This window comes from Rhinolophus sinicus, chromosome 14 (genome assembly GCF_057876585.1).
Source record: "Rhinolophus sinicus isolate RSI-liver-muscle chromosome 14, RSI-T2T, whole genome shotgun sequence".
Lineage (NCBI taxonomy): Eukaryota > Metazoa > Chordata > Mammalia > Chiroptera > Rhinolophidae > Rhinolophus > Rhinolophus sinicus.
The window spans coordinates 16428346-16452750 of NC_142514.1; the positions used below are offsets into that span (position 1 = coordinate 16428346).

A 24405-nucleotide genomic window follows, 5' to 3' on the forward strand; every position below is an offset into this window, starting at 1 on the left:
TCACAAGAAACAGCTCCCATTTATTGGGCATTGCCCACATGCCAGGCACTATTAAGCACTTTACAGAAGTTATTGAATTTCCTCCTCACCACCACCCCGTGAGGTAGATGTTATTATGCCCATTTACAGATGAAGAAACTGAGGTTTTGAGCAGTGATTTCTTTGCTTGAAGTCACATAGCTGGTAAGTATGAGGCTGGAATGTGAACCCAGATGATGGGCTGAACCCAAGGCTGTTTCCAAAGTTGTGAAGTAAGTACAGTTCACTGTTGTGTCTCCTTCAGGGACCATATGGCTGCATGTTCCTTTCAAAGTCTGCTCTCAGGGTGGGATCTGAAACTCCTGCTGACAGAAAGGATGTCTGTGCTCTCCCTCCCTGGGGGACCTGCATTTCACTTGGGATATAGCCTTTCGCAGAGGAATGAAGTTGAAATGGTGCAACTTCAGGCAGTAGCCCTGGCTGGGAATGAGCCCCCGGCTGCACCCCCTCCCTGGAGTCTTGCCATCGTGCTGCCTCTGGCCTTGGCAAGAGGGCAGGTTGTTCTGGTTCTGCCCAGCCTGCTATGAGGCGTTCATTTCCAGGATCCTTTTCTCACCTGGGGAATCACAGAGGAGGCAGAGACCTCACTCGCTGTCAATTTAGATTATGAGACCAGCCAGGAAAGGGGTGTGGAGAGAGGCAGGCCCCTGGAGAACTTTGTGTCCAGTGTGTTAGGAGCTGGGCCCTGGATTTCTGCGAAGTCTCCGTGTGTTAACTCGTCGCACTCTGACTGTCCCATCCTGCCCCTGCAGAGCTCTCATGCACACACTCATTTGCATATGATGCACGCCCCGTAACTCCCCCGGCTGCAGTCCTCATCGTGACTTTTTGCTCTAACAGGCGCTCAGCCATGGCAGGGCCTCAGCATCCTCCTTCCTCTGGTTCTCTCAAGGACACCCACCTGAATTTGGGCTGCGTGAGCAGCACGGTTGGGTTGGGAATGACAGCCGAGGATATGAGATTGGGGTGGAGACAGGGAGGAAGCCCCAGCCTGCCCTGGGTTCTGCTCAGGGCTCCCACTGCACCGTTAGGGCCAGGCCTCTGAAAAGAGAGTCCAGCTCTGCAGGCTGCTCCAGGTCTGAGGCTGGAAGGGCTGGGCTCTTGGCCTCAGCCTCAGACACTGGACTTTTGTCCTTGGGACACACAAGGGACTCCAGCAGGCCCCAGGGACTTGAAACGTCGTCTGTGGGGGAACATGGGATAGAAGGAGTGTGCAAAGGGAGGGATCCTGGGTGACCCTCGATCTGAACAGAGGAAAGGAGAGGCAGCTGGCGCTTTAGGTCCCCTGGTGTCCCTGGGTCCCCTCTGTGTGGCACATTAATGTCAGGTGCTCTGTTTGTGTCAGCCCCCAGACGCTGGTGGAAGGATTTGGCTTCTTGGAGTTCCTCCATAGCCAAGGAGGCCAACGCCTGCAAAGAAAGTTCATCTGCGACGCAGCTCTCAGCTGGTGCCTCTTTCTGGAGCTGACCTTTACGCCTGAGGTATTTGGGACTAGAGAATGTCCCAGGTGGAGAGTCTTTGCCAGAGCCTTCCATGCACATCCCATAGGAAGGAGGCCAGCTGTTCCGAGTGGCTTGAGGGTTGTAGGAAGGCGGCGGGACCTCAGAGATGGACTGTGGCGTGTAGAACGGAGCTTTCGCTTCAGGGGTGACTTGAGGAGTGTAGGATGGGGGTCTGACCTCAGGGGAAGCCTGGGGAGCATAGGACAGTGGGGAGAGTGCCTGGTGAGATGGTACTCTGGGGGTATGGAGGATGGAGATTTCTGACTGCCCGAGGTAGGTAATCTCAGATAGGCTGTGCAGCGGTCGGGCTCCTGGGGGCTCCCTGGGCCCAGAGACCATGACTTGGGAGTACTGGACAGGCTGGGCCAGGCTGCTGGGGCCACTGAGGTCAAAGACGGGGATGAGGATGTGCTCCTGGATGAAGCGCAGAGGCTGGAAGGTCAGTACACGCTGGACGTTCTGTGCGGGAACAAAACAACCCACCGTTAGGGCCTGTGCTCAGCTCCCTGAGGTATCGTGGGTGGGTGAGGCCCTCCATGGGGAGGTAGAGGGGATAGGCCATCGGGGGCTTTTTCAAGATGCATATGCCACACATCCCCTTTACCTCTTAGAGATGCCTCTAAATATTGGGGCTTTCATAAAGGGACAGGACTGCCGGCTCTTTACTTGAGGGCAACCCCTAAAGCCTGGGTTATCTCAGAGAGAGAGATTTTGGCTGTGGTTATCTAGCAGGTAGATAATCCAGGAAGTAGGTGACTCAGCTTTGGGGTCGCCTAGGGGTACCCTCTGGAAGTGGTGGCTCACATTGTTCCTCACTCACAGGTCCCTAAGGGCCTGATAGAGCGGGAAGGTGGGAAAAGATGAGGGATAAAGGGCGGCCAAGAGAGTTTTACAGGAAATGGCTCATCTGGGCTGTGACATTGAGCAAAGTGCCCTCAAGCCTCTCAGATGGGTGAAAGCCACACTGGAGCCCTGAGCAGCTCAGATGGAGCCTGTGGGCCCTGGTGCTTTAGCAGATGCAGTGCCGGTGGCTAGATCGAGGCTGCAATATGATTTGTGTGGTTTATATAGGGCTTCACATTTTAAAAATTAGTTGCCAACATTTGAAAATTGGGAGATTTCACATTATAATCTGAAATTCTGACTTCTCTTTTAAAAAATGTGACAATCTGGCCACACTGGGCCTGTACTCTCAGGGGACAGTCTGGGCTGCCCTCTAGACAGGATGTGAGCTCCGGGGCCCCCACAGTGCCCAGCACTCTTTGGCCCCTGCAGTGGCCTACCTCTCGGGTCCTACGTTACCTGCCTGCATGTGGAAGCTTTAAAGCCCCATGGGTTTTCTATTCCAAGTCCACTCTTCCCCATTACCTGCCCCCCTTCAGTATCCCCTGCTGGGCCACGTTCAGAGTTAGGATGGAGGGGAGACCTGAGGCCTAATTGTCTGCTTTGTGTACTGATCACTGAATTTCAGTGAGAGCCGGGGGTCCCTGGGCCTCTGTCCTCTGCTGCTTTGGGGCCTTCCTCAGACCTTTCCCTCTTGTCCCACGTACTGCTGCTTACCAGGGAGTTGGGAGGTGTAGGCGGCTTGGTTATGTATCTGTAGCTCAGGTAGCAGAGCCCTGCCACCAGAAAGCCCATGGAGAACAGGAAGGCACCCGAGAAGGAGTAGGTCCACGTCCGGTCTGTGTGAACAAAGAGGCCAGAACAGGAAGGGTGAGGCTGGCATCTGGGCTGGGCCCATCCGAAGTGTGGATGCTGCAAACTCAGGGCTTTTCCTCCCCTGTCGTCTCAGGGCCAGGCTTGGGAAACCTCTCCTACCCTGAATATTTGCAGAGCTGGGGAAAGAGCTCCAAGACAGGGCCATCCACCGCATGTCTAAATATTCAGAATTTGTAAATCATATTTTCACACTAAGTAAAACATGCTCTATGCTCCCACCTTGACAAATAATGTACTTTTCATAACAACCTGGAAGGCCAGGTTTGAAATTTGAATTCTTGGACTCATTGGGGACTGTGCTGAAATGTGAAGCCCCTAGCCCACCCGGCTCCATCCCACACTGCCATGGGTCTTGCGCATAGGATATGGAAGCCTCAGCCCACATGGCCAAGCTCATCCATGTCCCCCAACAAATAGCCACCTATTGGCCACTCTTTGGGCCGAAGGTCTGCACCTCAATGGTGTGTCTCCCCTCAGGAGGAAAGGTGCAAGGAAGAGATCTGCCTAGACTGGACAGAGGCTTGGGGCATTTCTACAGGGAATTTTGGGGTCCCAGGTAGTCAGGGTATGGTCTGGAAGGGAGGTCACAGGGGGCCTGTCTACGTGGACCTAAGGACTCTTCATTTTGTGGGGAGGGCCATGGCCAGAGCAAGGTCGGAGCGGGGTTTTCTAAGGTGGGTCCCTCTTGCCTGGGTCAAGTCCTGAGGATAGTCCTGACTCCCTGCTGGGGGGGGGCAGGAAGTGACAAAGGGAGGGCTCTGTTCTCCCCACCTCCCTAGCAATGTAAGGGGTTGGGTATTAGGGAAGACCTTGCTCAGGAGGGAGCTGGAGGCACCACCCTTTCTAAAAGGGAAGGAGAGGGGCGACTGAGGGCTTTAGAGCTGAGCCTTCTCCCTATGGTCCCGCATCTTTGGGATGGACACAGCCAGTTCTTCGTATGACACGCTTCCTGTCACCAGCCCAAGTGAGCCTGGTGAAGGGCTTGGTAAAGAAGAGGTAGTTGGCGTTTTTTTATTAAAACTGGCAATTTGTATTATCCAGGGGTCTTGACTCTCCAAGTCACCCTCCTGTTCGTGGCCCCATGTGGCTTTAGTTTAGGGAACTGATCACCAACTGCTAATGACCTTGGCAATCACTGTGAAGGCTGCGAGTTGCTGGAGCCTCTGCTTCTAGCCCACTCCTCTCTCTTCCTCCAGTCCTGTGGCTCAGGCCTCTATGGGTCATCTTCCCACTTCAGTGGTCCCCTGTCCCCTGTAACGTGATACTCCCAGCACCGCCCCAGGGAGAAGACAGACCCGAAAGTCTCTCCATGACATGCCCAATGGAAAACACTGCTCCTTGTACCAGGATAGGATAGGGACTTGGAACAGTCCCATATGCTATTTCACCCCTGGGGAGGCGGGAAGAAATAATAGAAATAACACTGGAGTGTGGGCTATTAGAGGTCTGGCTCAGCCACTGATATGCTGAGCTTCATTCTCTCCGCTGCACAAACCTCTCATTTGTTAATAACAGTAGCCAGCAATTATTGAATTCGTACAATGTGCCATGAACTGTGCAGGGTGCTCTACCTATGTTATGCCACCGAGTACAGAGTGCCAGGGATGCTCCCTTCTTACAGATAATGAAGCTGATTCTCAGAGAGGTTAAGTGCCTTGACCAAGGTCACACAGCTATACAGTGGAGAAGCCAGGGTTGACATGTATAACTCAAAAGCTTAGCCTCAGAGACACTACACAAAGGAGACTTAGTTTCCTCATCTGTAAAAATTAGGTACAGGGTGAGATGACCCCTAGAGCCCTTTCCAGCATCAAGATACTGGGATGTCGCTCTGTGACCCTTCCAGATAGTCTGAGAGGTAGATAAAGTGGAGATTCTGGGCTCTGGGGGTAAGATAGACCCTAGAATATGCAGGCAAGGGCAGAACATAGCACTCTGCAATGGAAGTAAGAGGAATAAATGTGCAGTAGAGGGGATTAACTATAAATAAAATTGCAAAGTGGTGGTTAGAGCTCAAGTTCAGGATCAGATGAACCTAACTATGCTCACTGACCAGCTGTGTGGTTACCAGCAAGTTGCTGCACATCTGTGAGCCAGAGTTCCTCCTCTGTAAAATGGGGATCACGCTGCCCAACTTGCAGTGTTGTTATAAAGAGCAATTGAGAAAATATAAGTAAAGCTTTTAACACAGTGCTTGGTAATAGAGCAAGTACTTAATAAATAGTAGGAATTTTTATTAACATTATTTTTGAGGATATGGGGTCTTCTATATGTCAGCAGGAAATAGCCAACTAGAAGTGTGATTTATATAAAAGCAGCTCCAGTATTAGAAAAAAATGGTATCACATGAGTGGTCTGCATGTTGTCAAAAAGCTGGGTAGGGCAGGGGTGGGCCACGAATGGGTGAGATGGGTCTAGTTCGGTCCTGGGGAGAGGGTCATGAATCATCTATACGCTCCCAGTGGAGTGCCTGTAACGTTGGTTCCCTTTTTCTAGTTCTCCTCTCGCCAAGTTCTATTCTGGTCTCCCCAACGACCCTATCTATAGGACGGGCATGCCCCATGCAATGGGCCTGAATGGCTGTCCCACCAGGTATATCTTCCCCTGAAAAATAATGCACTGGGACTGTGGTGGAGAAGTCAGTCTTCTGTGGGCTCTTGAGTTGAGTTTGTGAACAAAACTGAGAACCAGAACCTACCTGATGATGTTTCTACCAACCTGCAGTTGTATCCTCAGGCCCAGCCTCACAGCCACCTCACCTCTGTTCATTAGAACAGAAATCACCTACTGACATAATTAGTCTAAACAAGATGACTAAGGTAGAGACCGTTTTTCCAAATCCATCCAACCAACTGCTATCAGTTTCACCCTCTAAACTTGTTTCTCTGAGCGTTACAGGATTTCTATTTGTCTATGAAAATAAACACTAATAAAAATATCACAGTGCTTATGACGAGCGTCAAGTTTCAATGTGCCAGAGGAAGGGAGCATGGGACATCATCTCACTGAGCTGATGACTCAAAACTGTTTCTATAGTAGCACAACGGTGAGAACGTGGTCTCTAGAATTAGGCCTAGTTCTATTCTGCACCACCTGTGTGACCTTAGACAAGTTACTTAACCACTCTGAATCTGTTTCCTCATCTGTAAAATGAGGATGATAATAGTACCTGCCTCAGAGATTGCTCATGAGGATTGTACTTAGTAGTGCCTAGTCCCTGGTTAGCAATTCAGAAATGCTCATTCTCCTCACTGTTATTATTATTTGACTTTGGAAGATATTAAGGGATTTTTTTATCTTATCTGTTCTCCCCCTTGTAGATTATTTCCCAGTATATCTCACCGAGGTTAATATTAAGGTGAAGTTGCTTTGTCAGGGTACATACTAAAGTTGCCAGAGAGAGGAAATCTGGACAGAGGCTGGAGGGTGGAGATCAAACATGTGCAGTGATAACCCATCGTCTAATGCATTTATGGATGAACAAAGATTGACTTTCATAACCCTTCTGTAGTTTTTCAGAGCACTGCCAAGCCTCACCTTGGTTACAGGGAGAAAAGCACACAGTCAAGACTTGAATTCAGGAAACCCACCTACCTCCGGCTTCAGCCAAACTTACCTGGCAGTGTCTTCACTCGGCATTCATAGGCGTCACTCTCTCTGGACAACGATGAAATAAAAATTACGATCTTCCCAGAGAACTCCGTGTCAGGGGTCAGGCCAGTGAACTCATATTCTCTCTGCTTCCCTGCAAGGTGCTGAATTTGACAGAGAACCCGGAGTGACTCCTCGTACACGCCAGTCTCCATATGGAGCCCAAGCAAGCCTGCTCATGCCTATGCCAGGGTTACCGCACTTAGTGAAACGGTTCTGCCAGCTACCCAAACCAGCAACTGCTGGATCTGTCTGCAGTACTCCATTCCCATTCCCCTGCCTCTGCTTTATCTCCAAATCCAGTCAGTCACCAAGCTCCATGTACACTCACTTAGAACACTGTCTGGTACTCAGTAAACACTCAATAAATACTAGCTGCTGTTATCACCCGTGCTATTATCACCACCATCATCACCATCACCACCACCACCACCACCACCACCACCACCACCACCACCACCACCATCACCACCACCACCACAACCACCATCACCACTACCCCCATCACCACCACCACCACAACTACCATCACCACTACCCCCCCATCACCACCACCAACACCACCACCACCGTCACCACTACCCCCATCACTGCCACCACCACCACCACCACCACCATCACCACTACCCCCATCACCACCACCACCACAACCACCATCACCACTACCCCCCATCACCACCACCACCACCACCACCATCACCACTACCCCCCATCACCACCACCACCACCACCACCACCATCACCACTACCCCCATCACTGCCACCACCACCACCACAACCACCATCACCACTAGCCCCCATCACCACCACCACCACCACCACCCTTACCATCATCACCACTATCACCACCACTATCATCACTACCCATTTGTCAGGAGGCTATAGCAATCATGAATGTGTATGTGCCTGATAATAGTTTCAAATAGACACAGAATCAAAGGGGAAAATAGATAAATCCACAGTTGTAGTTGGAGATGGTAACACTCTGAGCAATGACAAGAACAATAGACCACCCCCAAATCAGAAAAGACATAGAAGATCTGAATAACACACTTAGCCATCTTTATCTAATCTATATTTATAGCACATTCCACCCAGCATCTATAAGGTACACATTCTTTTCAAGTGCACATAGAATATTCACTAAGATAGGCCATATGCTGAGCCATAAAACAAGTCTCCATCAATTTACAAGGACTGAAATCATATGGAGTATTTTTCTGACCACAAACTAAATTAAATTATAGAATTAATAACAAAATATTCAGTAAAAACCCAAATATTTACCAAAAAGTCATTGTGAAAAGGCCCCTTCCTGCTCAATAATCAGAAATTGCTCCCACTGACTATTGAAATAAATGATTCCTCCATCCACGATACCAGATCGCTAGAGCATAGCCCCAGCCTGTCTTCTGGAGTTTTAACTCCCATGGTTCCTCTCCATCAGTGCTTCTCAAACTTCAGGCTGGGTAAGAAGTACTGGGGTTGCCCTCTAAGATTCAGATCCCAGGGGTACAGCTGTTGGATTTGATTATGTAGATTGGAACGGGGACTAAGAACCTGTATTTTTAACAAATGCTGCAGGAGATTCTGATGCCATTGGTTTGGGACCATGTTTTGCGAAATTGTTCTATGTGTCCCAATGCTCTGGTCAAACTGGGAAGTTTTGTGCTTTCCAACAATGTCCTAAGTTTTCCTGCTTCTCTCTGTGATCACGGTGGGTCAGTATAGGCCAGTGTGTGTGTGTGTTTAGGGGTGGGTGGGTGGGGGATGTGGGCTTTGAACAGAGCTGGGTTTGAATCTTGACTATGCTATTATTTGCTAAATGATCTTGAACATGTGACTTAACCTCTCTGAGCCTGTTTTCTCATTCAGAAAATGAAGATAATAGTATCTACCTCACAGGGTTTTGGTGAAGATGAAGTGCCATAATAAGCATACATTACGTGGCACACGTCAGAAATTGGTATTGGCACCAGAAAGTTTTCTATTCTAGAGGTCTTTCCAGATGTCTCTGAACTGACATCGCCCCTCTCCCTTCCCTGCCTGCACTGTGCCCAACATAGTACCCTTATTTTCCTCCACCTGTTTGGATTCTTGTTTTAACTCCTTCCCCACTCACTAGGTTATAAACTCCTTGAGAGAGGGCATAGCCATTTAATGGAATTATGGATTAGTGGCACATGCTGTGGGGAAATACTACATGTTTTCTGAATACGAAAAGATATAACTTGTATGTTGTTTGACAATTAATGCCCTTGTAATCCATCTTCTATTATTGCTGATCTTAAGACACTGCCTGTATCCAGTTCCCGTAAATAGTGGAGAGCCAGCAAAAAGAACTACATCAGTAGCAACTGATTCCAGCATTTTCCAAAATGGACACCTGAGAATATTATGTTAATTGAGGTTGTTCCCCAGGATGTTAGAAGGGATTAGGTAAAAAAATAATATATATATATATCTATATCTATATCTATCTATCTATCTATCTATATACATATATACATATATATTTATATTTCTATGTATATATATAGTGCAAAATAAAAGGAGTTTGTCTGGTCAAATAAATTCGAGAGAGGTTGTATGAAACAAATTGAAAACAGAGTCTTTGCAGGACTTGTCAGAGACTTTAGCATGCTATTGTGTGTGTGTGAATCTACTAGAGAGAGGTGGTGGACATATTTTGGGAAATGCTAATTTAGATAACACATCTTCTTTTTACTGAAAGCAATGCAGATCGAATTGAGAGGGAAATGATTTCCTGGACAGGGAAGGACCAGGGTGGCACATCTATTTACCATGTGGTAGGTGTTGTTGCTGTGGAGTTCTAGGCGGTAGAACAGGTCATAGATGTCCTCCAGGGCTAGCTGGTGGCCATCCTTTCCATGAATGGGCGTGTAGGTGGGATGGACAATCATCTGGATGGATCTCACCTTGGGGATACAGGTCACGTCAGGTGGTTTGATGGTAGCTGGAAAAAGGATGACAGAAAAAAAGAAAAGAAAAAGTCGGAATCTGTCAGTAGTGTCTGAGGCTGCCCTGGGCCGTGGGAAATGAATGCTTCCCTGCTCCTCCCACTCCAGCCCCATCTATGCTTCTGAAAGAATCAGCTAAAAAATCAGGCAAGAAGAGAGACGTTCTGCAAGCAACTGGTATTTGGGTTTAAGGCTGGCAAAGGGATGACCAAGGGTGAGTAGGAAGAACCCAGGAAGAGGGTTTCTGGCCCCCTAGTTTGATCATGCCCTTGGCTCTGCCCCCACACATCCCGGTCCATCTATCCCCACCTGAGTCTGCCTGAAGCATCCGTCCCACTATTGGCAATGATAGCTTTGGGGATTGATGTCAGTTCAGTGACATATCCTAAATAATGTTTGGGGAACCCAATATTATTGATTCAGACTCGATGACCAGGCCTAAGAGTTTAATCTTTTTTCAGATGGAACTTTCTAAATAATCAAATGACATTTACTGGTTTACACACCCCTTTGGGAATTGGATAAATGCTATGAATCTTCTGTCCTCCAAAATGTAATATATACAAAAATATTGAATCCCTCAATTTCAGGGATTCATGAATCCCACTCCCCTTAAAGCTAATTTATAAAAACCCTCAAGGCTCCGTTGACCTTCAAGATAAAAAACAACTGAGCTAAAAGAATGATCACTTCCATGTTGTTTATAAAATTGAAAAACTGAGTTAGGGCGGCTGGATGGCTCAGTTGGTTAGAGCACAAGCTCTGAATAACAGGGTTGCTGGTTCAATTCCCACATGGGCCAGTGAGCTGCACCCTCCATAACTGGATCGAAGACAACGAGCTGCGGTTGAGCTTCTGGAGGGGCGGCTGGATGGCTCAGTTGGTTAGAGCGCGAGCTCTCAACGACAAGGTTGCCAGTTCAATTCCCGTATGGGATGGTGGGCTGTGCCCCCTGCAACTAAAGATTGAAAACGAGGACTGGACTTGGAGCTGAGCTGCGCCCTCCACAACCAGATTGAAAGACAACAACTTGGAGCTGATGGGCCCTGGAGAAACAGTGTTCCCCAATATTCCCCAATAAAACTTTATAAAAAAAACACACCAAAAAAACCCCTGAGTTAAACGTCTTCAAAAGTGAATTAGGGAAGTAAATCAGAGTACCTCTCTAGAAGGATCTTTTTTAGCTGTGAAATATCATACTGTGGAAATATATTTAATGGGTATAAGCAAATGTTTGTGATACTATTATATGAAAAACAAAAGATTACAAGATACCATTACATGAAAAACCATTATATGAAAAGATACCATTATATGAATAACCAGATTACAAAAGAGTACATACAGTTTCTAGTAACTGTGGTTATGTTTAAGTGTTCAGATTATTTTGGGCTGCTTTTATTTTTCTTTGCATTATTTCTGTATTTTCCAAAATTTCTACAAGAAACATGTATGAATTGAACAAGACAAGAAAAGATAAATTCAACTTGCTTAATTCAATTTTTATTTTCTTAAAAAAACATGTGGCTATTAAGTCAGTTAGTGAACATCACCTGCTTAACTTGTGAGGAGAGTTTGACAACACATTCATTCATTCATTCACTCATCAATTATGCATGGAGTATCTCCTACGTGCCAGACACTATGCTAAGGGCTGGGAACACAGTGGGTTCTACACCTATGCACGCCCTCACTGAGCTCATGTGTGGGTGTGGGTGGCTGAGGATATACAAGCAAACACAATCATCGCAGATTGGGATATGAGCTATGAAGACAATGAACAGTTTATTGTGACAGAGAACACGAGCTGGTGATCTAGCAAAATCAAGTTGAGGGTTGGGAATGTGGACGCTCACTTAGGAGGTGATGGTGAAGCTGAGACCAGACTAAGGATTGGAAAAGAGTCAAAGGAGAAATGGGGGGACCAAGTTTGGAGGCCTTGGCTGTAGTTGAGGGAAGATGAAGGTGGTCTGAACTAGGGAGGTCGGGACGGAGATGGACAAAGATGAACAAGTGCCCTGGGATGTTCTCCCGTCAGGTCGCCTTCCCTAAAAGCCACATCCCTAAGCCCCATCCCTCACCCCCCAGAGGCAGAGCCCTTCTGGGCCATCCTCCTCCCCTCCCTTGGAATAAGAGGGGCTCCTACTCACTGTGCTGCGGTGGGATGAACCGGTCAGTCATCTTGGGGGCTGACCGGACTCCCCCGCTGATGGCGGTTACCCTGGCATAGTAGTACTCGTTGAGGTTGCCCGTTTCCATGGTGAGGTTGCAGGATTTCCGGGTGATCCGCTGGCAGCCCTTCTTCGCTAGCCACTCTGTGTGTCCGTACCTGTAGGCAAGGGAGGGGCTGGAGCACAACTTTAATGAACAGGCCTGGCATCAGGCCTGTGGTTTATTAATAATGATAACGATATCAAATATTTACTTAGCACATTCTGTGTCCCAGGCCTTTTATGTGTATGATCTGTTAGTCCTCACATCGATCCTGTGAAGTTCATACATTATTCTCCCTCCTTTTCAAATAAGGAAGCCGAGGCTTAGCAGTACAATTTGTCCAGGTGTTTGAAGCATGCCGTGGGGAACCAGGACGTGAACCCAGCCAGTCCTGAGTCCACACTCGGCTCATCGCCACCATAATCCTTTGAGGCAAGCACTGTTATGCCTACTTTACAGATGAGGGAACTGAAGCTCAGAGAGGGCAAGGGACTTGTCACAGGATGAAGTGGCGGGACCAGGAATGAAACCCAGGTTTGCAGATTCCCGAGCCCATGCCAACCCTCCTCCCTTGCATAGGAAAGGGAGCATGGGTTGGAGGGCGTGGACACAACTTTTTGTCGACCTAGTTTCATCAAACATAATGAAACAGTCATTTGCCAGGCACCGGTGCCAATGACTGTCTTATTTCATCCACCTACCAATCCTATAATGAAGGTACTATCACTATCTTTATGGATGGGGAAACTGAGGCTTGGCATGGTTATCCAATTGCCCAAGGTTATATAGGTGAGAGTGGGTGTTTAGGCCTGGGCAGTCTGACGCTAGAGCCCTCATTTTTAACCATTGTTTTATCCTCTCTCTGCGAAAAACAGAACACCATAAAAGAGCAGAGCTATGTTTGTGTGTGGGCGCTGTGTAACCCCAGTCTGGGTGGGGGATATGGGGACATCAGGAAGGGGGAGATTTTCTTGGAGGGGTTGGTTTCAGAGCAGAGTTAGAAGAGGTCGTAGTGGGAGGGAAGCCTACGTCTTATACTCGACACTGTAGACTGTATCTGGAGCGCTCTCCGGCCCACTGTCCCAAGTCAGGATGTTTTCGAAGTTGCTGGACTGGAATTTCACGTGCTGAAGAAGATCCGAGGTTTCCTCAGCAATGTGAACTGCAGGAAGTGGGAACAGGGTGAGCAGATGGGCTCCTGGACCCCACCCCCCCAGCCTTCTAATAAACTGCCCAATTGATTAGACTGGGGGAGTGAGAACGAGCACCCACTCACCAGAGACTGCTCACTGTCTAGCACTGCTCGCCTTTACTTCTTAGTTTCCTTTTCATGGAGCTATAATTCACATTCCATAAAATGCACCATTTTAAAGCATACAATTCAGCGGTTTCTTAGTATGTTCACAAAGTTGTACAATCATTACCACTATATAATGTCAATGCATTTTCATCACCCCGAAAAGAAATTCCATACATTAGCAGTCACTCTCTCTTCCTCCCCGCCCCCCCAGCCCTACGCCACCACTAATGCTTTCTGTGTCTATGGATTTGCCTATTTGGACTTTTAATATTAATACAATTATACAATATGTGGCCTTTGCGTCTGGCATCTTTCACTTAGTGTAATATCTTCTAGATTTCCTTTTCATGGCCAAGTAATAGTCCACTGTATGACTACACCATATTTTGTTTATCCATTCAACAGCTGGTGGACATTTGTGTCGTTTCCACTTTTTGGTTATTGTGAATAATGCTGCTGTGAACATTTGTGTACAAATATTCAAGTGGACATATGTTGTCAGTTCTCTTAAGTGTATAGTTAGGAGTGGATTAGCTGGGTCATATGGTAATTCTCTGTTTAAGTTTTTGAAGAACTGCCAAGATGTTTTCTAAAGTGGCTGAACCAGCTTACATTCCCACTAACAATGTTTGAGTGGTCCAATTACTCCACATCATTGCCAACCTTTGTTATTTGTCTCTCATTCACTTCCTAACACCATCTGACGTTGGTATCCTCACCCATATTTTAGAGATAGTTAACTAAGATGTCTAAAAAGTAACTTGCCCAGAATCAATCATTTCAACCAAGAATGGAGATGTTTATGAATTCCTGCCTCTCTGCTGGCTAAACCCATCCCTGCCTACCTACTATGTGCCTTCTTAGGGAGGCAAAAGTTGCTTCTGCAGCCACATGGACTTTGTAGTGGGGAGGGATGCTGACTGAGGCCCCATATGGCAGGGTGACCTTTCTGCTTAAGCAATCAGAACTTCACTTTCTTTATCTCTAAAATGAGAATAATTTGACTTACCTAAATATAAACACTAATGACAACACCAGCAGCTGACATTTATGAAATGCACATGAAGTGCTGGGCACAGGGCTAAGCCTCTCACTTCATTAAATCCTCAAGACAACGTCATGCGACAGTTACTGCCATTATCCCCATTTTATGGATGAGAAAAACAGGAGGCTCAGAGAGGGTTATTTGCCCAGGGTCACAGTTAGAATGTGACAGAGCCTGTAATATTCATCACAGTGCTGGACTGGTTGTGGGGTGGATACAGTAGGGCAATGTCTATGAAAGCGTTTAGCACGTAGTAGGTTCTTATATATGTGTGTTGAGTCTGAGGGAAGGGGACCTGGGAAAGCAAGAGATTCACCATATAAGGAGGGGTCTGTCCTATTTACCCTCTCTTCTGCGGAAAGCTTCAGTGGCTTGAACTCCTGTTAAAGGGGCCAGCTTAGGGAGGGTGAGAAGAGAGAGGAGGGGAAAAGCTGGCCCCGAAGGAGTTCATGGCCATCTCTTCCAGCCTAGGCCTTTGCCTGGTCTACTGCTGCTTATATCAAGGAAAGGGCAGCAAAGGCCAGTGCCTCAAGAAGGGGTCTGAGGAGGGCTGTTTTCTCCAAAGCAATCTTCACTGTAAATGAGAGCCTTCGACTTATAAAACTCTTCTCTCAGCCCTCCAAGTTTGGTCTGTAGAAAAGAAGAAGGTGCAGGAAAATGGTGACTAGGGCTGGCAGCTGGCTCTGAGCATGCTCAGAAGGGCTGGTTGACTGGGTGGGAAATAAACAGGTGCAGACCTAGTGGACTTGAGGCCTTGAGGCCTTGTGTGTTCATGTGTCTTTGATATGTGTGTGCACTCCCTCTGGATGTGACCATGACCACCAGCAGGCACAAGGTGTAAGGGAGTGGATAGTTATTTACTCCCCCACTCCAAGTCTACATACAGTACTTCTGCAAGAGGGGTCCATGGGCTTGAGAACCAGCTACGGGGATGGGGAAGAATACTAGGACAGCCCAATCCTGCTGTGCATCCACTGGCTAAATCTAAGGCTGCACCCCTCTCTGAATCTGGGTTGGCCAGGCCAAGAAGCTGCCGAAATCTTTGTGTTCCAGGTTCCCTGGAGCCCCCAGAATGGGGTCTATGGGACTAGAGGTCCAATGTGATGGCTGTGCTGCTGAGCCCCAAGGTGTGGCCAACATCTTGTTTGGATCTGAGTCTGGGCAGAATTGGGATCTGCTCTGGAAGGAAGGGTCCTGGATTCAGGGCTGGGTCTGAAGTTGAGGGAGGGAGTCTACTTGAGGTCAGAACTGAATGGTGGCTTCCGGAAGGGTGGTGAGGTCAAGGGTAAGAGAGAAAGAGAGAGAGAGTGGGATTTGGGAGAAGGCCAGGGTCTGTCTGGAGGTGGGCTTAGCCTCCCCTAGTGGTGGCTTAGAGTCTGCAGTGGGAAGGTTGCTGGTTGGGCTCAGTATTCTGCTGGGCTATGTGTGTGATGGGGGGAAGATGTTGGCTGAGGCAGGGACATGCTCGGGAGGTAATAGGCCAGGTTGGGTGGAGATTGGCACCACTTTTCAGGAGGGAACTGAAGTTGGCTTCCTGACGTAGGGTGGTGGACCTTGGCTGGTCCCTCTTCTTTTAAGAGGTGTTGAGGGCTAAGAAGTTCTCCCCTCTCCTCCCATCCCACTCACTCTTCCTTTTTCCTCCTCAAATCCATCATCTGTCCCTCAACCTGTGTCATTTCTACTTCCTGGGTGAAAGTCTATGTTGTGAAATCCTGGGAAGACATGTGTTGTCAAGACTGACAGATTGGGGGTGGCCGGGTGGCTCAGTAGTTAAGCGCGCAGTGCTCATAACGTTAATGTCGCTGGTTCGATTCCAACATGGGCCAGTGAGCTGTGCCCTCCACAACTAGATTGAAAACAACGACTTGACTTGGAGCTGGTGGGTCCTGGAAAAACACACCATTCCCCAATATTCCCCACTAAAATAATAATAATAATAAAAAAAGACTGATAGACTTTATAAAAGGAAGTTTTTTGCACATTTTTATGAAAAAAAATTTTGTGTGTGTGTGTGAACCAATTGGGAATCTGGGGAAAAACAAACAATTCAGCATGCTCTGGAATCATCCTAAGAAAGCTGGGGTGAGGGAACTTGGTTACCCTGAGTAACCTTACTAACTCTTAACAATCTCCTAAGAACTGTTTCCCTGGGCGCCCCATCTTACAGGGTCAGGAGCCTCCAAGATTCCCAACCGGAATGGGTGGGGGTATAAAGGGACAGATCTCTTGGGGTCTCTTGGGGATGCCCCATGTCTTCCTAGGTCATCACAGACCCAATGTGTTGGGCCCAGTGTGATGCCGGGAGGAGGACAGACAGTAGGAGGCGGGGCAGCAGCTGGAAACACTGGATCCAGTCAGCACTGGCCAGGGACATCAGCAAGGGGACTGGGAAGCTCTGGCCCTTCATGTGCCCACCCTGCACTTAAACTAGAAGGGGATTTGTACAGGCTATCTCCCCCTCTACAGTCGGGACTATGCTTTCGCTTCCTGAGAAAGTTCCCGGAATTTGATTCAACTCTGAGGGAATAGACACAATCTAGGATCTCACATGTCTGCCTGAAAGTTCTCCGTAATGGTGACTCAAAATATCCACCTAACTGGATTTGAAAACTACGTCCTTTAGTCCTGTTTTCAAAAGGGCCCTGCTATTTTAGGACCTATTAATGCGGCAGACTTGGCCACTGTGGGAGAAAATACTCTTTCACATCTAGCAAGAGGGACTGCAGGGGCCCCCACAGGGTCTGGAGGGAGGCAACGGCTAGACTCAAGCTTTGCCCACCCGTCCCTCCTCTATGTCCCCTTGTCAGGCCAGTGCCAGCCAGACGCAGGGCAACAAACGGCATAACGTCTACCAGAACAATTTGACTCCTCAAAGGATGTCCATCTACCTCAAGCCAATTCTCCACCCACTGGGCTAGGGAACGTGGCCCCCCAGTTCAGACAGTTGGCTGCACCTCCGAATCTTGAGGTTCAGTTGAGTCTCTGGAAGAACCCAAGGTGTGAGGCCTCTCATCCTTCCCAGTAACCTGAGCCACAAGCACTTCTCCAGGGAAACTCAGCATCCAGTTCAGCCCCAGTAGAGAAGAAACTGAAACTGGCTGTCCTGGGCTGGGTAGCGTGCAGGGAGATGACCCTGATCACTGGCTCCTGGGGTAATGGAGGCCACGGGGCAATGGACACTCACCGATCAGGGATCCCGCAGCTAGGATGGTCAGTAGCGTCCTCATTGGGGCAGGCACAGAGCCCTCTTTTAGCCTCCACTCTGGGTCGCGCCAAGGAAGGGCTGGGAAGCTTTGCCGCCTTGGCAGCTGGCTCCACCCGGGCTGGGGCGGGGAAAGCAGGGGAGGGTGGGACCTGAGCAGTGGTAAGCAGGTACAAAGGTGCCTGGCCTGGGTGCTTCGGAATTCCAGGTCGTGGGTGGGATCCAAGGGAGTTCCCTTCCTAGTTGCAGAAAATAGCAACAGTGAGAGGCAGGCTTGTTTATCTGGTCTGGTGGCTGATTCACCCCAAGACTCTGCAGTGGTTTATTGGGGAGCTGAGAGGCAGAAATGGCGAAAAGAATCCATGATATACAGCCTTATCAGACAGCAATTTGGCACTGTGTATCAAAAGCCTGTAACACGTGCATACCTTTTGCCCCAGTAATTCCATTCTCAGGCATTGACCCTGGACAAGGGAGCAGAATATATGTTCTAGAATGTTCCTTGGCTTTCTTCTGGCAGGAGGAGATATGTTTACTGCCCCTCCTGTGCCCCGTATCAAAGCAGGTCCCTCATGCTGGATGAAGGGATGGGAATAGCTTTCTTCCTAGACTGTTGAGGCGAGAAGCCCAGACACCCTTACCTTGAACCTTTGGGTTCTGGGACCTGCTAAAGGTTGTGGGGGGGAAAAAAAAATCTCAAACTTCAGTGACTCTTTCTATTGTGCTAAAGATGGGGGCAAAATTCCTGAATGGGACAATGAAGATTCAACCTGCTCAGCCAAGCTGTCATTCTGCTTGGCCAAACTCCCTCGTCCTCAAAGCCCGTGGTGCACGATGCTTGCGATAACTCAGCCCACCATAGTCTCACTTAAGAAATCCTTCTAGACCTCTGGCCTGCTGCACAGTTGGCATTGTCGTAACATTATTCTTCAGTTGTACTCCTGCTTAGGACTGGAAAGGAGAGACTCGTCAGCGGGTGAGACGAAACAGGACCATCTTCAAATATTGGAGGGACTGTTGCAGAAAAGAGTCTAGTGCCTTTTTCTGTAACTGCCTCGAATCAAGAGAACTTGGGGGCAGTTAGGGGGCATATGAAGGAGACAGGTTTTTTAAATTTTTATTTAAGGAAATAGCTCTCATTATGATGGTGTGATTGACTTGAGGTGGGGCTGCTCTTGGATGCTGGATGTATTGAGCGAGAGGCTGGGACCCCTGGGAAGTGGTCCTAGATAATCTCATTCTCTGCTCCCTAATATTCAGTGGTTCTTATCTCCCCAGTGAGGGAGAAAATGTTCTGAGTGCAAAGAGCACCCCTTGTATTTCTCTGTACCCTCCACGTGGCTGAACATAGAGCAACTGTGTAACATTCACTTATGGAATGGACCTTTTACAGCCGCAGATCGACCTGCTGCTTCTCTCGCTCAGACTGCCAGGAAAATGCACTTGTTTTCTCTTGGATACATTTCTCCAACGCACCTCGCCTTGCTTTGCCTCGGAGCCTTTGTGCAAGCTGCACCTGCTGCCCAGGACACCCTTTCCCTATTTGATTCCTGTTCCTTCTTCAGCCCTCTTCTCAAACTCACTTCCTCCAGGAAGGCTTCCCTATGCGAGCCTCTCCCCCCCGGTGCCCCAGCCCTGTGCTCCGCTGTCTCTCCCCATCCTACTGTCTATTGCACCATGTTATTTGTTTCCCCGTTACTATGGGGACAAAGAGTGTCACATGCTCTCCTTGATATCTCCATGTCCACCACGAGCTGATACAGAGCAGGTACCTGGCGATATTCGCTGAATGAATAAGTAAGCTGGGGTGAGCTAGTCAGGGCTTCACTGCTGGCTGTGGAATATCCCTAAATTGCAGAAAAAGCAGATCCTAAAATGGCAAATACTCAAGAATGTGCCCTGCTCCTGTCCCTTCTTTCAACACCCAGGCACTCCAGAACCTGTTATGCAGAAGCAAGGAATTCAAAAGGCAGTGGATTGTGCTTTGAGGGAGGTGGGGAGTGCTGCACGTCTTTGTGGTTGGTGACAGCAGTGGGAGCACCTGTAGGGGATCCCTGATCATTCACAGACGGGAATAAGGCAGGAAGCTTTGGCAACCTGCCCCAGAACCTCTTCTTAGAGGAAAGCCTGAGAATCAGACTCACTTTGGAGTCTCCAAACCTACGCTGTGTCAGTGAGGGATATTGATTTAGATGTACCACGTTGGGGGCCTGGATCTTGTCCTTAGCCTGCACCTGACTCCAGGTGACCTAGAGCAGGTCTCGTCCCCTCTCTAGGCCTCAGTTTCTCTGTCTGTAAAGGAGGCTTGGTCTAGACGTCCTCTAAGGGGCCTTGGAACTTGAATGGCCTCTGCTTCTTTGTCACTTTGGGGATGGAAACCTCCCCTGACCACCCAGAATTCCCTTCACGGCTATTGGTGACACAAGTACGAATTCAGCTCGGCACTTATTGACTCTGCTTATAATTTCAGCTCTTTCTCAGGGTAAGGAGTTCCCAAAGTGTATTATATGCTTACAAGACCACGTTTCATAAAAACTTAAAGAAAACCCGACATCTCATGCCAGGATTCAGGGAGCAGTTTCATATGGCCCCTGGGAGCCAGGAAGTAAGCAGAACACGGGCTCTGGGCAGACAGACCTGGGTTCAAATCCTAGCTCTGCCACTTGCCTGCGACATGAGGCTGCTTAATCTTTCACCCTCAGCTTTGTCATCGATGAAAGGGAAATAATAGTCTCTACTCCTCAGGGTTGCTGGGAAGGTTAGACAAGCTGATGTCTCCTGACTGTCTCTGGGGAGGAGACCTCCTGCAGTGGGTCTCCTCTTACAACATGAGGACCAAGGACCAAGTGAGGTCCCTTGAAACTTTTGAAAAAAACCCAGACTCCTGGGTGTGTAGGCGTGGGGATGGTGGGAGGGGGCAATGAGGACAGTGATAAATGTTTCCTCAGTTTGAGTCCGCATTAGTGCCTGAGGCCCAATTCTAGGGGAAGGGGAGTGCAGGTCTCCTACGGTTTAGGCACTGAGGCTGAATTAAGGTTGTTTAGATGAGCATCCGTGCAGGGGTCGGAGATGGGAAGTGGGATTCTGAGCCCCTGTTGGCATCTGGCTCCCAAGATGGTCCATTTAGTATCCAGAGAAGCTAACGCTTGGGGTGGGGTGATACATGCACTGTAAGAACCGATGGGACTCACCTGGAGGCGTTGACACCTGGAGGGGGCCTCCCCTCACCTGGATAGTATATGCGGAGGCATTCCTATCTTCGGACTCCCACTTTCTTCGAACCTACTTAGAGAGACAGTAAGGGGGGGGGGGAGAGGGGAAAGACTCTTGATAATTTATAAAGAGCTGTCACACCTCTGTATCCTGTATCACCACATGCTGAGGGGAGGGGCTCCCTGGGCTAGAATGAGTTCTAGCACCAACGAGTATCTCTTGAATAACTGACTCATGGAACTGACTCACTCATTTAGATATAGATGTAACTTCTGGCCTGTGTGTGTGTGTGTGTGTGTGTGTGTGTGTGTGTGTGTGTGTTTTACCTCTCATCATATTCACCCCACTTTGTAAACACAGGAATGAGCTCAAGGAAGATGTGAGCAAGTAGCCGTTGATTAGGTACTAAATCATATAGGAAGTAACAAGTTATAGTTAGGGGATTAAGGTACTGTCTCGTCTTCCACTTCTGTCCCTTTCCTTGACATCTCCCTCACTGAGCAGCACTGATCCCGCCGCCCTCGCCCCCCACCTTGGACCAGATGCTGGGTTGAAGAACATTCATCCACGTACGACAGGAATTTGGGGTCTGGAATGGTATCATCTAATGCAAGATCTCTGGCCCTCTTGTAATTTCAGTTAGTCATATTCAAATGAAAGTCAGCTATGGCCTGTCCCTTACTGACTCCAATTCATACATCGATTCCTTCATTCATTTATTCAATACCAAGTTTCCACCCTGTGCCAGGAGGAAAACAGTCCCTTCCCTAAAGCGTTCTCCACATGTGACATCCCAACCCTCCCCTCTCCCAGTTGCCCTGAGCACCATTTTGGTAAGAGCCTATGCCATCGGGCAGCCCTCCCACTCCACCATTGTCCAGAAGGTGGTGGCAAACAGGCCAAGAGAAGCTCAAAAGGTGACCTGGCCTGGGATGGCAGGGTGGGAGGCAGCTGGTGATCACCTGGAGAGCAAGTTCTGCCCTGTATTGGATGGAAAGGACCTACTACACATCCATTCAAAGCGGCAGAAGCCCCAACCTGACAACGAGCTGCAATGTACACATAATATGAACTGGCAAGGATATTTGGTTACAAGTACTAGAAAGCCCTGGGAGACGGCTGGAAACTGGGATTGAGGGAAGCCGAGGACTGGGCTGCCGTTGGGCCACAGGAATGGATCGGAACCAGGGTTCCATGTTTCTCATCTTGGCAGCTCATGTGGCGACCTCTTTCTTGTCTCTTCTGCACTCTGGCCTTTCCTGTTCCTTGGAGTGGAAAATGGGGCAGTAGTAGCCTGGCACTTACTTGGTACGAACTTCAGGTCCAGCCAGACAAGACTTCTGAATTCCAGGGAAAGGGACTTGGATCGGCTCGGCTTGTGTCCAGCGCCTACCCTGGTACCAGTCAATAGTGACAAATCTGCAAGAACAGTGCTGGGCAGTTACCAGGGGGCCCTGACAGAATTGTTGGAAGCTGGGAGACCCTCCTCCTCAGAGATATAATGGAGTGAGTTTGGGTTTGCGAGGCCGGCCTTGTTGGATGTTCTCTAACCTTCCACGGAACATAGTGGCTATAGAGCGAGCTGCCAGGCTGGTGGGCACAGCTCTGGCCTCACCGTAGCAGGTGATGTGGTGTCCTACCCCCACCCCCATGGCACTCGTTCTTTGCACTCACCTTGATGGATTCCACCTGCAAGTATACCTGTAACTCTGCAGGCGGGAGCGGCCCTCTACACAGGACTGATGGGAGGTGGCACATAAATTCCCCAGCTCCGACCGCTGGCGTAACAAATTTGGAAGGTCCAACACTGAACTCGCAAAGCCCCTCAGGGGGGCTCGGTCGCCTGGGGCAGTGACTGCCTTCCCTGTCTGGCTTCCTACTCCTCTATAGGTGCTTTCTGGAATCACGGCACTGCGTTGTACTCCCAAATCCCCATCGGTGGGTCAGCTGCTGGGGACCCAACCCAAGACTCTTGTGGTCTAAACACCTAGATGAGTGGCGAGAAGCCATGGAGAAATTAGTGTAAACACTTTGCCATTCAAGTCTGCCTTTTTCTCTAAAAATAGAGCTCTTTATTTAAAATAGTTTAGGGTAGACACCAACGAGTATTAAGAAATTATTTAAATATGATATAAACATAAAACAAAATTGGAAATAAATACAAATATCTAAGAACGATATATAATCTCTGTACACCTGGCCTTGGAACAACACAGGTTTGAACTGCGCAGGTCCACGTACACGCAGATTTTTTTCAACAGTTAGTCCCTCAGTATCACCGGGTTTTGCATCCGCAGATTCAACCAACCGCGGATCGAAAACAGTCTTTGTGATCCGTGGTTGGGAATCCACAGATACACAGTGCTGACTTTATGCATCGCTCTACACCATTTTATATACAGGACTTGAGCATGTGTGCATTTTGGTATCTACCGGGGGTCGCAGAACCAATTCCTCTGTGAACACTGAGGTACGACTGAAGTTACACGTGGATTTTTGACTGTGTGTGTGTGTGTGTGTGTGTGTGTGTGTGTGTGTGTGTGTGAGTTAGCACCCTTAAACCCCGTATTACTCAAGAGACAACTGTGCTCTGAAGAATCCTAATGTTATTTTAACCTAAGGCGTCATGAATTCTTGACCTGATGTCCTTCAAGCGTGGCTCTGGGGCCCAGGCTAGGAGAGTTCTTTGCTGGAACAAGGGAGAGGGATCAAGGTTGGGTTCTGGCTGCTGAGAATTCAGTTTCCTGACCAAGAGGTGGAGACAGCGAGGGTGGAAGAGAAGAGGTAGATGAGAGGTGAGACAAGCTAGAGGTGAATGCTTCCAGGTGCTCTGAGTTTAGGGGTCACAGGTGGGAAATGCCCAGTGGTCTCCGCAGAGTCTGGGGAGACAGAATCCTATCAGCCACCACGCAGACAGTGCCAATGACATGCAGGCCCTGTGTCATACCCCTCTCTCTCAGAACCCTCCCCACTCCCAGGTGGGAGGTGCAGATGAGGAAACTCAGGTACAGAGAAGGAAGGTAGCTTACCCAAGGTCGTAAGTCATACAAGCAGGAAATGGCAGAGCTGGGATTCGGACACAGGTCTGTCTGATAGTAAAACTCTGCAATTCTATGACTAAGAGACTGGGATTTGAATGACAGATGCCCTTTCCCTCCCGCTCTCCAATACCCTCAGCCAGCTAGATTTTTCTTCACTGGGGCCCGCCCTAGGGGGCTCATGAATCGGAAGGCTGAGACTCGGGCAGGAGGGTGCTGGAGAGAGACAGGAGACTGCTGATATGGCTGTTCCTCCAAACTTTTTCCCCTCGGTCCAGATGGCCCCAATATGGTGTCAGGCCTTGATGTCCACTATGATCTGACCTTACCTGTTTCATGTGGTCCAGGGATGATTTTTCCACCTGGCCTGTCACCCAGGGACAGTGGGATGATCTGAGCGTAGCTCATTCATTTGTCTAGTCCTTTGAGCTCAGCCCAAAGCTGGTGGGTCATAGGATGGAGTGGCTTCTTATTGCTCCGCCTGACAAACAGCCTCTACTA

At 48.8% G+C, this 24405-nt stretch overlaps 1 protein-coding gene across 8 annotated transcripts; it reads right to left on the reverse strand.

The window, feature by feature from the left end:
- On the reverse strand, positions 1–24371 carry IL22RA1 (interleukin 22 receptor subunit alpha 1). 8 transcript variants are annotated; one of them, XM_088790523.1, is made up of 10 exons: positions 24234–24371; positions 22172–22285; positions 20845–20935; positions 17636–17892; positions 13136–13268; positions 12043–12221; positions 9716–9888; positions 6877–7015; positions 3102–3223; positions 1–2000 (listed from the first exon to the last, which is right to left on the reverse strand). In XM_088790523.1, exons 4-10 carry the CDS (start codon positions 17676–17678, stop codon positions 1047–1049), a joined length of 1743 nt encoding a protein of 580 aa, XP_088646649.1. In that variant the 5' UTR covers positions 17679–17892; positions 20845–20935; positions 22172–22285; positions 24234–24371; the 3' UTR covers positions 1–1046. The 8 variants fall into 8 exon arrangements, with proteins under 8 accessions (XP_088646649.1, XP_088646647.1, XP_088646648.1 ...); XM_088790521.1 differs by having other exon boundaries at positions 17636–17986; XM_088790522.1 differs by having other exon boundaries at positions 20845–20938.
- Between the last annotated feature and the right edge of the window lie 34 nt (positions 24372–24405).